A 13,738-nucleotide genomic window follows, 5' to 3' on the forward strand; every position below is an offset into this window, starting at 1 on the left:
CTATTTCTGTAATATATAACTCAGCTGTACATGCTAATGATTTGATTTTAACAGAGACTTTACAAAATGCCCCCGCACGCTCATTCAGTTCAGAAGCAGCGCTGAGCTTCTCTTACTCAGCAGCAAGCACCATCAGACTTTCCTTGAACATCCACATAATCATGAATTGCTGGGAAAGATTTTTTGATCCATGCCCGTTGTGGTGTATTTATATAAAAATTCTTAAAACTAAAACAAGCAAAAAACAGTAATTTAAATGAACTATACATCTCAGCTATACATGCTAACAAAAATTGTAAAAATAAGAACCCAAACCAGCTAGATATATAAGAAACAACAAATCACAACAAACCAAACAGATTTCCTTTATTGACGTACTGACCAAACATGAAAAACTAATGAAATTATATAGAGTTAAACGCTAAAAATGAATAAAGTAAAGACGCTGCTTTCTCTGTCCACCAGATGGCGCCAAGGTCCACTGGTTCATGATGCCTCATGAAGTGAATCTTTTTCGGTACAATTGGATGGGATGCTTCAGTGTTTCAGAAAGCGTCGAATTTCCATCACTAACATACAGATTAAGCAACAAGAAAGAGTTCCACTTGCTAACATCCAGAAACTCAAGTTACAACAGCGTTCACACATTCAATAACCAGCACTGAATAAGACAAAGAACAGGGATTAAATACACTGGAAAAATAAAGGAAACAACTAGAAACAGGTGGGAATGATAATCATGGGGTTACAAATGGCCTGTGATTGACAAGAGAAACGCATGGTGAACCAAAACAGACACATGTCTATGTCAAACATACACCTGACAGGTGGGGGCGGGGCTAGACATGACAAACAGCAGAGCAGAAATACAAATACTGAGAGGTTTTATTAAACACGTTTTGTACAAGGTGTGCTGGTCTTAAAGGTTTCTCTTTGAGTAGTGAGGAGAGATACCTCTCAGATATTCCTAAACAGAGCTTTATAACAAACCGAACTGTAATTGTGATGTAAAAACACACAGCACAAAATTGTACAGCATTTCATCTCCTTAAGCAGACGTTTCAGCCTCTGTGATTTCATAGAGTCGGTTCTCATCAAGTGTGGCTGTAAAACAATAATGAGTGTTACAATAAAGCATATTTGTTTGTTGGGTTCTACTGGTGTATTTTATCCCATAATTGCATTTATTGGCTTGTTTTTTTTTGCTAAAATACTGTTTTTCTTAAGTAGTCAAATCAAAGAACTATTTCTAAAGTTTAGTAAGTAAATGATCAGGAAATGATTCTTACTTTGAGCTCTGTAGTATTTGACAGCCAAAATAAAGGACAGGAGCACATACGGAGAAGCTGCCAGTAGACTACTGAGGTGTCTGAGGACTGAGACTGGGGCTTCAGAAACTACACCTACACACAAACACACACACACACACACACACACACACACACACACACACACACACACACACACACACACACACACACACACACACTTTGTACTGAGTGGCAGCTACCAGCAGCAAGCTGTGACAGGAGAGGCAGAGAGTCAAATATAACACTCATACTAGCATGTATTCTATAAAGGTAGCAAGCTCCACTAGAGGAGAAGAAAAGGTCAGCATTTAGTCTACTAGCCTACTAGGGTGTTGGTAATCTGGGATTACAGAGATCCCTGTCTATTCCTGTGTAACCCCTTAATGCAACATAGAGGAAATCTGACATTTTATCCACTTTCACAAGTGTTTAGCTGAATTGTTTTACAGAAAACTAATTTGTCACTTTTTGTCTGCCTTTCAGCATCGGCCTGTGTAAAAGTGTGTGTTTTACTCCTTTAACATCCTTGTACATGGACCTGGAAGAAGGCAGCCATGCGTTTGAATGCTGAGTCATTATGGTCTGCTGTCCTTTAATATAAAACCTTATTCATCTAATCCATCTATCCATCTAATTTAATCCATCACTCACTTTCAGAAGTTAGTTAAACGTTTCATATTAGCAACCATTCTTGATATTCATTCCTTTTTCATCCTAGACTTAATCATGATGTTTGAGGTTAATTGGTTCTTTAATTATCCCATCAGAATAAAACTGATTAAAAAATAAGACATTTTTTGATGTTTCACATTCCATAAAGAAGAAAACAATAAAACAATGTTTGAACACAGATCCTGATGTAATTCTAAAATGTTCTGATGTGTTTTTATGCCTTTACCCTGAGAAGGTTTTAATAACAGATCACTGCTTTCTGACCTTTGACTAAGACCCAGCTGTGTGGAGACTCTCCTCCCTCGGGGTGTTTACAGTGGTAGAGACCCTCGTCTGACTTTGAAACTTTATGGGTCATCATCTCTCCTGTAGTCTGATTTAGGATAAGTAATCCATTCTTATAGAAATCAGCACTGAGGTTTGAGGATTATGTGAGGGAATATAAACAGCGTAGAGTCAGATTATCTCCCTCGGTTACAACATGGACAGGGCTGTCCAGGATTACTTTACCATCTAGAACAGAAAAATACCAGATATTTACAGTGAGAATGATTCCAGCAAGAAAGATTCAATAGTAACATTTGATTTGTCATTATTGGGATATATAAATCCATCACTGCACATCATTCTGCACTAACTCGGTTTAGGTTTTTTAGGTTGTAGGTTTGTTCCCACCCTTGTTTTGAGCGAGCCCCATTTTACATATATCTTAAAGGCCTCAGCATCTGCAGGTATTTTATTCTCCTCTACAGCAACTGCAGAGAGCTGCGCCCTGTGGAAAATCTGAAACAACCAATTAAACTGCAGCCTCAGATCACCTGCTTGCCAAAAGTTTATGCATCTACATGCGATCTCATTAGACCGGCGCCCCGCACACAGGAAGTGTGCACAATGTAAGCAATTAAATTAAAATTGCTCAGGTTAAAATAGACACATATATGGCATTTTAAGGACTATTTGATTTGTTCTGATTGAATTACAGACATGTACAGCCAGAGATGTACCTATCACTGTAAGAGTCACTTCATTACTCCACTGAGAACCTCCATAGTCACTTCTTCCATAACATTTGTATGTGTGACTTTGCTCTTTTAGGTCCCTTATGATGTAAGAGTTTAAATCAGAAGAGTGAACTGTTTGGCCATTTGTGTCCCAGTGGTATTTCCAGGAGACCCTCCATCCACGAATGAGACATGTGAGTTTGACCGTCTCTCCACTGAATATTTGAGGCCACGGAGGGTCTGCACTCAGAATGGGGGAAACGTCTGATGCAAAAATCAAACATACATGAGTATTAAACTAAAACCATTCTCTTCTCAATTTCTGAATTTCTCAATCGCAGAATACAACAACATCTATACAAGATGGTATCTATACAAGCCAAACATACAAAAAAGTACAAAAATTGTATATAATAATCACCTTGAGCAAGACCAGATTGAGCAAGAGAAAGCATCACTAAAAAGGGAAGAGAAAGAGGAAAGTGAATAATGTGCTTTAGACTCTACAGGAAACATAAGAACAGCCATCCAGTTTATCTAAAACACAGTGAAAGCAAATACAATGTGTAAACAGATAATAAAATACATACAAATTTTTACAAATTCCATCTTGAACAAAATTGAAGTCATGACTCTTCTAGTAATCCACAGGTATGTTATAAGTGTTAAACAGCACTGCGTACACTGGCCATCTCTTTACTGGTGGTTCAGAGACACCATCGGGCCTTTCAAAATATTACCACAAAAACATACACTATGCACCATAAAATATATTGCTCAGAACAACCAGGTCTGAAATATCATTGTTGAAATGTCAGCTTGGTTGTTGCTTTAATAATTCAAGCAGAAAAAGATTAAAAGAGATCAAGAATTGGTTTCAAATGTTATAAGGACCACAAGGAACTAAAACCTACTTGTTGAACTTTTCCACATATGTCTAATGTACATGTCTAATACACATGTCTTCAGAATCCACAGATATATTTCAGTAACTTCAGTCACCACCACCTAATGTAATGAAGACCTAATACACATAACAATTATTTACTTACGGAGCAACTGAGAAACTGGCTTGAACTCCATATTGTCACACTGGCTGACTAGCAAAATGTCAAAAAAACTGAATACAGTTTGAGGGCTAAATGGAGAGTTAAGTATATAGACAGAGAGTCACTATACACCACTGGCAATCTGTAATGATACCAAATACCCAAGACACAGAATCCAATTGTGAGAGGTTTGAGCAGGTCCCTCAGGACTCATGCATTGAGTGCATTGGGTGAAACATGCATCTCAAGCAGTTCACATGCTCACATGCCCACCAAATGTGACGGGCAGGGTGAGCGAAATAAAATGGAAGAGATCACGCAGAGTCTCAGGGAAAAAGGATGGTTTAATTGAAAAAGTGCGCAAACCAAAACCCGTGAACTGATCCAAATTAAGGATATAATAACCAGCGGTCAACTGGTACAAAGACAAGACATATATAGACAAACAATCGACCCTTAGGTGAGACGGATCCAGGGCCGGCGCCACGGGAGGGCGAATGGGGGCGTCGCCCCCTCAGGCGAGGTGTCCCACCCCCTCAATGTAAAAAATAAGAGCCATTTATTTTACAACAATCGCTACATGGTGCCCTCTCGGCCGCTCGACAATCGTTACACGCACCCCCCCCCCCCCGCTCAACAACTTACGTTCGCCACCCCCCCGCTCAACAACTTACGTTCGCCCCCCGAAATTTTCTGACGCCCCCTCACTGTATATGTTCTGGCGCCGGCCCTGGACGGATCACGGGCTCCGCCCACCCGAGGGACGAACACAACGCAACAATTGACAGGACAGTTGCCGCTGTAGACGGGGGCAACCAGTAGGGGGCCCGCCGTACCGTGACACCAATGTATAACTCCCAATAAGAAGATAACTGTAGTGAACATATTTACCTTGGATCAGTAGCTACCATTATTATGTCTGCTTTATTGCTGAAGCCACTGTGAAATGTTAATGCCTATGTTTAGGCCAATTCATATGCATTTAACATTCCTTGTTTAGGAAGACAAATGTAAAGATCAGCATGCAAAGCATGAGAGCAGTTGAATTTCTCAATATAGAATTGTAATTAAATAATGAATGTACATATTCCTCTTCATTTGTGATTCACAGTGGCTGTGGGTCGCTGTACTGTGTCTGATTGGCTGGTTCTCCACTCTCTGCTCTGCCCACATACACTCCTGTATGATGAAGAGCAGCAGGACTGAGAGTGTATGGCAGGCCGTTTTAACATATAATGGGCTTCGTCTGATTATCTGTAATTACATTCTGGATATCTAAATATTAGTTTTGACAATAATAACTACAATTTGACTATCCGGAATAACAATTCAAGATATGTACATTTGCATTCTACCTAGTAAGAAGAACAATTCAAGATTTCTGCAATTTCAATTTGACGGATCAAACCGGCTTTTAAGATATCTAAAATGACGTCACTGGATTCGTCATTTTATGAGTCACACATCCGTAATTCTTATTCAAGATATCTCTAATGTAATTATGACTAGTCAAAATGACATTTTTAGATATCTGAATTAAAGAAGTGCGTGCATTACGCCCCTTTTGCAATGTTGCCGAGTCGTCGAAACTGCTGCCTGCGGAATTTTGGGTGGCTAAAATGGCGTTAGCTGTTCTTGAAAAGAATAATTTCAGTGCGCTTTCTGTGTGCTTAACTACTCAATATGCCGTGTTTCCAGGTAGATTTGAGGTATTAAATGATGTTGGATCAGGCTAAAATCAGGTTCCTCTTAGAGTGACCTGTTCTTCATAATGCATTTGTTATTTCTCTGGCCCACCATCAATAAGGCCTTCAATAAGCCTCTGAAACTGCCCCTTTAAATCCGTTAACCTATGCCCACTGCTCAATATGCCATGTTGTGTGCTGGTATTTCTTCTTCCAATTAATTTGTGTTCTAGAACAGCATTTCTGTATTTTTAGTTTTCAAATCTAAGAATATGTTTCCTTACGTTAGAAATGCTGGCGAATTCAATCATCATGTACAAACCGCGTACAATTGGAACAACTTGAAATAGAAACCATTTACAAAAGGAATGCTTTCATTAAATTTTTATTTTTTTTCTACATGCACAAAATCAGTATGGGAAACAATAACCTCTTAAATGTTTGCTCGTATGCTCGTTTGTTTAATCTATCGCTTTTAAACAAAGCGGGCTGCAAACACGCATCGTGAACACACCCTTTTTAAATAAGGAACCACTTCAGCCGCCGAATAAGTAACCAAACGAATCTCAAACTGCGAATAAGTAACCAACTTCAGCGTCGTGAAAAATGGCACAATCTTGAAAGATCTCAACAGTATGGATTATGCGACACTAAAAATCGTATTAAAAACACGAGAATGCGAGTTCGACTGTCCTGACATCGCGTACAGACCACTGATTAGCTAGGGTGACCAGATGTCCTCTTTTTCCCGGACATGTCCTACTTTTGAGACCTAAAAAATGTCCGGGGGGAATTTCAAAATCGTCCGGGATTTTGTTCGTGTGTGTGTGTGAGAAGAAGAAAGCGTGGGCCTGCCAGTCTACCCCCGAGTGTTTACAAGCGAAAGCACGTGTGTCCGCCGGTTCTGGGGCAAAGCCGAAACGAAAGTGAACATTTACGGGGGAGTTAAAGAAAAAATTCCTGTGCTTTCGCCGCGGTCGTGATCCGTATGAGGCAGAGTGCTTGATGTGTACGGCAGGTACTATGTTGTTTTGTGCTGTTCAATAAATGCAATTTTTACACAGACACCATGTCATTTGTGTCATATCAAACACTGATACACCGATGACCCCAGCAAAAAATGTGTCCTCCTTTTCAGAAACCCAAATCTGGTCACCCTAGATTGGCAAATACAAAGAGTGCCAAGCTTGGCGCTAAAATGCTACGTAAATCTGGGACGTATTGACTAGACAAAATGATTATTGAAGATATCTACAAACACATTCCGACTAGTCAGAATAATTATTCAAGATAACAGAAATAAAAAAAAAACGTCTAGATAAAAAATGTTCAAGATATCTGCAATTTATTTGTAGATATCTTTAAATGACTTTTGACTAGTCAAAAATACAGTTCTGGATATCCCTAACTTTGTTTTGTATGGCAAGCCGTTTTAGCATTTATTCCTATTTTTCTTGATATCAAGAATTAAATTAATACATGTAAAAATTTTATTTTTGATATCAAGAATGTAATTCTTACATGTAAAAATTAAATTCTTACTAGTAAAAATTGAATTCTTACATGTAAGAATTACATTCTTGATATCAAAAATTAAATTTTTACATGTGATAATTCATGACTTTTCCAATTCATTTTGAATGGGGGAAACATTTTTACATGTAAGAATATCATTTTTACTAGTATAAATTAAATTCTTACATGTAAGAATTGTATTCTTACATGTACAAAAATAATTTTCACATGTAAGAATTCAATTTCTACTAGTAAGAATGCAATTCTTACATGTAAGAATTAAATTTTTACTAGTGAAAAATCAGAATAGAATTTTTACTAGTAAGAATGCAATTCGTGATATCAAGAATTAAATTTTTGATATCATGAATTACATTTCTGATATCAAAAATGTTATTTCTGATATCAACAATGTAATTCTTGATATCAAAAATTTAATTTTTACATGTGAGAATTCTTATCTTGATATCAAAAATGTTATTTTTACATGTAAGAATTTATTTCTTGATATCAAGAATTGAAATCTTACATGTAAAAATAACATTATTGATATCAAGAATTAAATTCATACATGTAAGAATAACATTTTTACTAGTATAAATCTATACAAATGAGCTAATGAAGCATGTGTATAAACTTATCCAATAGTGGCCCATTGTCACGGTCTGTGGGAGTGGCTCCAAAGATCTAAGGTTGCCAAGTATGCAGCCATCTTTAATATGAGTGGTTCCTGACAAAATGGCAATGGATTCAGTATCTTAATAGAAGCTTTCCATGTTTACAAAATTGTATGCATTTATGGTAGCATACTTTTTTTTAGCCCTCATGTTGTCTTAAAATAACGTACACACATCCTGTCGTAAGAGCAAAAAATACCGTTGCAAGGAAAAACTCCAGGGATGGATTAGAACCCATGCTCCATTGGGCAGTCCAGTTAGTAGCAGTTCATTTTTATTGTTCAATATCCAGGCCGAGCAGTCCTGTCCAATGCAAATCCTACATTTTGCAGTGTGCAGTGTTGTGCATGTTTTCATGCAAAATGTGCTCACCTGGTCTGAAAAAACAAGTCAGGACATCGGCCACATCGGCATAAAATTTAAAATGACATTTTTTTGGAAGCATTATAGGCGTCTTGTGGAATACACACGACTTGAGTACAAGAAATTAAGAAGTATGATGCAACAACTGCAAAAGTCCATTCATCCGAGCATTTTGTAAAGTATCTGCTGCCTGTTTCCCAAGACGTTGACAGGCTTGTACTGGTTTACATTGTGGGTGATCTGCAGTGCTTTAAAAAATGAACTATGAATATGAACTACAGCAGGGGTCGGCAACCTATGACACGTGTGCCCCTGTTGGCATGCCGAGGCATAATCACTGGCACGCAGCACGCTGGACCAGCATCAGCAAAAAAATGATAAATTAATATAAATTATTATATTAATGGATTATACTTTCGCGAGTGACCGTAGCGCGTGACTCCGCACAACTCGTGCGCGAGCGGCAGAGGTGTTTATACTTGGCGATCGATCGCGATATAATACTTAATTTGTGTCCATTTACACCCCCCCCCCCCCTCCGCTAACAATTTACACTCGCCGCCATAGTGGCACACTCATTGACTAGACATGTTATAGTTGGCACGCCATGTCTCAAAGGTTGCCGACCCCTGAACTACAGTGAGTCCCAGCTTAACAACATGTCTGGTTAACGACGGACCGGAGTTACGATGACTTTTTTTAATTTTGCGCGGTGCGTGGAGGAGCAGTGGTAGCACAGTGGAGTGTTGCGGAGTGTTGTGTATGATACGCTCACGCTGTACGCACGCACAAGAACATTGTTAGTTTTTTCTATACTGTATTTATGATCAAAGTATATCTAAATCTAGGGCCACGCTTAACAATGAAAACTGCTTTACGACGGACTTTTCAGTCTTTAACCCCATCGTTATGTAGGGACTCACTGTAGCTCGTTTTCATTAGTATGAACTGAACTTTGAACTCATGTGAACTGGCACAAGACTGTGTGTGTGTGTGTGTGTGTGTGTACCTGAATATGAGACTGGTGGGTCAAAAATGACCTTACAAAAATCTTTGTACCCTGGAGTTGTACAGCTTTCATGAAAATATTAACAAAGGTTTTCTTCACTTTGTCCCATCTTTGAGACACTGTAGGAAAAGTAATCAAACTTCATGCTGAAAAAAGATCAATAAGGGGTAATATGCAGTCTCTTCAGTTAAATGTGGTGGCGGGTCATTTTGACGCTTAAGATAACAGAGCTTTTGATTTTTCTACTTGTAGCAAGTTGTCTGGCAACCTCCATGCACGCAAGCCCCCATTACATTTCCCTATGAAGTAGTCTGACTCTCCTCATAATCTGTGATAAACCTAAATTGGCTGAATTTACAAGAGTTTAAGCCCACACTTAAAGTAAGGAGTAATCTTGTGTGTATGACACCATGAAGAAAGGAGCAAGCTCTACTTTTTTTTTTTTTTTGAAAACTAGACAATACTTGATGTGGTCTCTTTAAGAAAAGTGCAACGTTAACTAGCTCCGCCTTTGTATCCACATGCAAATCAAGCTAATTAACATTAGAACATGTAATAATTAAATTTTTACTAGTAGAAATTAAATTTTTACATGTAGGAATAAAATTTTTACTAGTAAGAATAAAATTTTTTACTAGTAAGAATTCTATTCTTGATATCAAAAATATAATTTTCACTAGTAAAATTTATATTGTTGATATCAAAAATATAATTTGTACATGTAATAATTAAATTCTTACTAGTAGAAATTAAATATTTACTAGCAGAAATAACATTTTTACTAGTGAAAAATGAATTCTTACTTGAATGAATTTAATTTATGATATCAATAATTAAATTTGTACTAGTGGAAATTGTATTTTCACATGTATTAATTTAATTCCTGATATCAAGAAAAAAGGAATAAAAGCTAAAACGGCTTGCCATAATAAAAGCTAAAACGGCTTGCCATAGTTTTGCCTAGTCATTACTTACTTTCAAGATATCTGATATTTAATTTGCATTAGTCAAATCTTAGTTTCAGATATCTAAAAATATTTTTAAGATACCTTAAATAATGAGTATGTTTAAGATATCTTTAATTAGAATAATGACTAGTCAGAACAAAAAACTAGATATCTGTAATTGACTTTTTGACTAGTCATAATTTAATTTTAGATATCTTAAATGTACATTTCAGATAGTCAGTAATTAATTGCAGATATCTTGAACTTGAGCCTCCATACAAATCAATGGTGAATATGATGTAATTTATACTAGTCAGAATGTAATTGGAGATATCTCAAATTGACATTTTGCCTAGTTAAAATATAATTAGAGATATCTTAAATTAAATATACAGATATCTGTAATGTAGTTACAGATATCTGGAATGTAAGTGGGGTGAAGCCCATTTTATGATAAAACGGCCTGCCATAGAGAGTGTAGGGGCCTGCTGCTAGTGATGGGGAGAGGATACCTCAAGGAGTGTATCGACACACTACACAAACTGTGTTGGTCACTCAATAGTGACCCCTGCAGTAGTTATAATATAGCAGGTAAACAATATGAAAATATGTTGGAAAAGCATCCTGAAAACACAACTTGTGAAATATTTAATCAACTTTTGTTTACTTAGAATATAATCCCAATATTATAACTTAATTTGCTCAATTTGTTTGCGGAGTTCAGATGTTCTTTAGAAGAGTCCAAAATTTGCTTAAAACCTTGTGTAAATGTTTAACAGTAAAATATAGCAAATTCTTCTAATAAAATTCAGCAAAAATGTGGAACTTGTGTATGGATTTTCATGAATGAAACAAACAAAAAAAATACATTCCAGACAGTGGAAAACTTCCTGGTTCGATCCGTGAGGGCAAAAATACAAAATCCAAAAGCAACAGCAAAACTCCATCCAACAAATCCACAACATTGGCGATACAGTTTGTTTCCTTATAAACACAATTTGGCATGACACATCCAAACGATACTCTTCCTGTATCAGTCACATGATTTATGTTTAAAGCAATACACGCACCAATACGGGGTTTCACTCTTGTGCGATCGGCACAGTGCTGACGCACCAGTGTCGTTCGTCCCATCACTGCCTCCAGCTCCTCTGCTGCTGTCTGAGAGGAGCTCTGCACTACACTCGACTGGAAGATCAACGTCTCTTCTTTCAGCTCAGCCTGCAACACACTGCTCTCAGAATCTAAGAGTCCAAAGAGGTTCAGTGAGCTGATCTCCTTTGAATCAGCCTCCATGATGCAGAAATAAAACCTGCTCTCTGTTGCATCTGTTTCAAATTAGAGCCTTCAGTAGCTACATATTCAATTTCACAATGATTATGTAACGTTGGGGAGCTAAGAGGCGGACACAAATGCTGAGGAGAGCAGGATTTAATAACTGGAGTGTTAGCATTGAGGGTACGAGGGTAACGAGGCATACTAATTAAAATACAGCTATAACAAGAAACTAACAACCAGACAGGATAACTCCGATAATGAAAGACTCAGAACAAGGTGACAGAAAACAGGCAGATAAACACAGGAAAACTTACAGGGCAGGAATGCAATAAACCAGGGTTACCAACACAATCACTAACCACAGGGAATCTAACACAAGAAGTACAACACATTGACTTACAAAGAGAGAGAGAAACAGGGAGTACAAGTACCAAACAAAGTACCAAACAAATCAAGACAAATTACAAACACCTGAGCAGAAAGCAAGGAAGGGGGGACAGACAAGACAAGATGAACAACAGAAGACACGGACTGGACTAATTGGGGAATTGATCTAAACAAGATTACACAGAAGACATGGACAGGACTGACAGCAGGAGAGAACACCGACAGGGGTGTGACAGACAGAGGGAAACCATGGAAACCAGGCGGGATAAACAGACAAGGAAAACACAGACACATTGAACAGTACCGGAGTGACAGCTAAAAGAAGGGGGCGGAGCCCTACATGATTACAACTAGTGCTTTACTTAAATTTACACAATTAGAATTTGTGCTTTACAATCAAACAAACCCATAGACATAGTTGAATTCAATGGACACAAATTATATTTACAAATCTAGCTTTATCTGCTAAAATAAATCACACAATTTCTACCATTTCAACACAGTGTTTAGATTTTATCCAACTAAGGCCAATGGCATGGCTAACAGTCACCTTCTTGTGAGCTTGAAGTGTAATAACTTAATCTTAATATTCTCATAAAATACAAAGTGACATTTCATAGCTGTCATATTTAAATAAAAAAAGAAAAACCTTGATAATAAAATATTACATCTCTTTTCTTTCCAACGTACTATATGAGGGCTGATGGAGCAGTGTGTGGGGTGCGACCCAGCGGAGATCTGAACGAGTGTACTAGCATTAAACATTCACAAACAACCAGCCACACACAACCACATGCACACGTGAGCACACCTGAGCATTAACCCACATCCACATAAGACTGAGGTAGAGAAAAAACCACGCAAAGTGACATACAAACACGAGACACCCGAACAGTGTGGCAATGGGACTATTGTAACACCACAGCATCTATAGCTCCATGGAAACGAAATAACTGTTCACCAACCCGTACATAAACCAAATGGAACTGAAATCATCATTTATAAACCCCATTACAAGCCACAGTGTAACTACAATAAGTTCAAGAACCCCTTTACAACCTGTCACGTCTAGCCCCGCCCCCACCTGTTCATCATGTCTTTCCCACCATGTATTTTATAACGCCCCTAGGCGTTGCCTCCCCAGCTGTTCCGTTAGTTTGTCTTTGCATATATTAGTGTTACCAACGGTTGTATTCCATTAAATGGCCTGTGTGTCTGCATGTCCAATGGTGGATGTTGTTCTATCCTGGGTGTTGTCCTCTCTCCCCTCCCTGACCTGATTAGGTCTTCTAAGTGCTGCTGACGTGTGTAGATGAGAGTATGCTGTGTGAAATTGGCTACCTCTTCTCACTGGTGTGGATGTAAAAGCTGGGTAAGTGACCCAGGGTTTCTTGAAAGGTGCTATATGAATTGAACTTCATTTCCTATAAAAGCTCCTGCCATATGGAATAAAGTTCCTATCATTTTCTGAGATTCAGACACAATCTCAATATTTAAGCCTTGACTGAAAACCTGTTTATATAGTCAAGAAACGTCTTATTTCTCATCTTAGATGAATGTGTAGATCTGGGGTTTTGTGGGATGTGAGAGTTTTGGTAAACTGGGATGTCATGATCCTGTCACTTCACCTCATTTATGTTTCTCAAGTTTGTTGAGATCAGCGGAGTGCTGATGTCCCAGGGAGCCATCATGTCTCCTTCTGGCTCTGTGGCATAGCTAGATCTGTCAGAGTCCATCTTTACACACTATAGAGTGCCTATCTGTTTACTTTGAAAAAACCTATCTGTTTACTTTGGCCTTTGATTAATCTGTTACATATTCACCACATCATGTATCTTTTCTCTG

General features: G+C 37.9%; 1 protein-coding gene across 1 annotated transcript; it reads right to left on the reverse strand.

Moving 5' to 3' along the window:
- Positions 1-177: 177 nt before the first annotated feature.
- Positions 178-12,904, reverse strand: LOC143474521 (uncharacterized). Its single transcript, XM_076972004.1, has 5 exons — positions 11,299-12,904; positions 3,405-3,440; positions 2,987-3,247; positions 1,290-1,403; positions 178-1,104 (listed from the first exon to the last, which is right to left on the reverse strand). Exons 1-5 carry the CDS (start codon positions 11,522-11,524, stop codon positions 1,049-1,051), a joined length of 693 nt encoding a protein of 230 aa, XP_076828119.1. The 5' UTR covers positions 11,525-12,904; the 3' UTR covers positions 178-1,048.
- Between the last annotated feature and the right edge of the window lie 834 nt (positions 12,905-13,738).

This window comes from Brachyhypopomus gauderio, chromosome 14 (genome assembly GCF_052324685.1).
Source record: "Brachyhypopomus gauderio isolate BG-103 chromosome 14, BGAUD_0.2, whole genome shotgun sequence".
In the NCBI taxonomy this organism is placed as follows: Eukaryota; Metazoa; Chordata; class Actinopteri; order Gymnotiformes; family Hypopomidae; genus Brachyhypopomus; species Brachyhypopomus gauderio.

Coding starts and splice junctions, on each gene's coding strand:
- LOC143474521 (XM_076972004.1), bottom strand. CDS start 11,524: ATGGAGGCTGATTCAAAGGAGATCAGCTCACTGAACCTCTTTGGACTC. Junction 3,441..11,298: donor AAGAGTGAAACCCCGTATTG/GTGCGTGTATTG, acceptor TTCCCTTTTTAG/TGATGCTTTCTCTTGCTCAA. Junction 1,404..2,986: donor AGTGACTCTTACAGTGATAG/GTACATCTCTGG, acceptor GTTTGTGTGTAG/GTGTAGTTTCTGAAGCCCCA.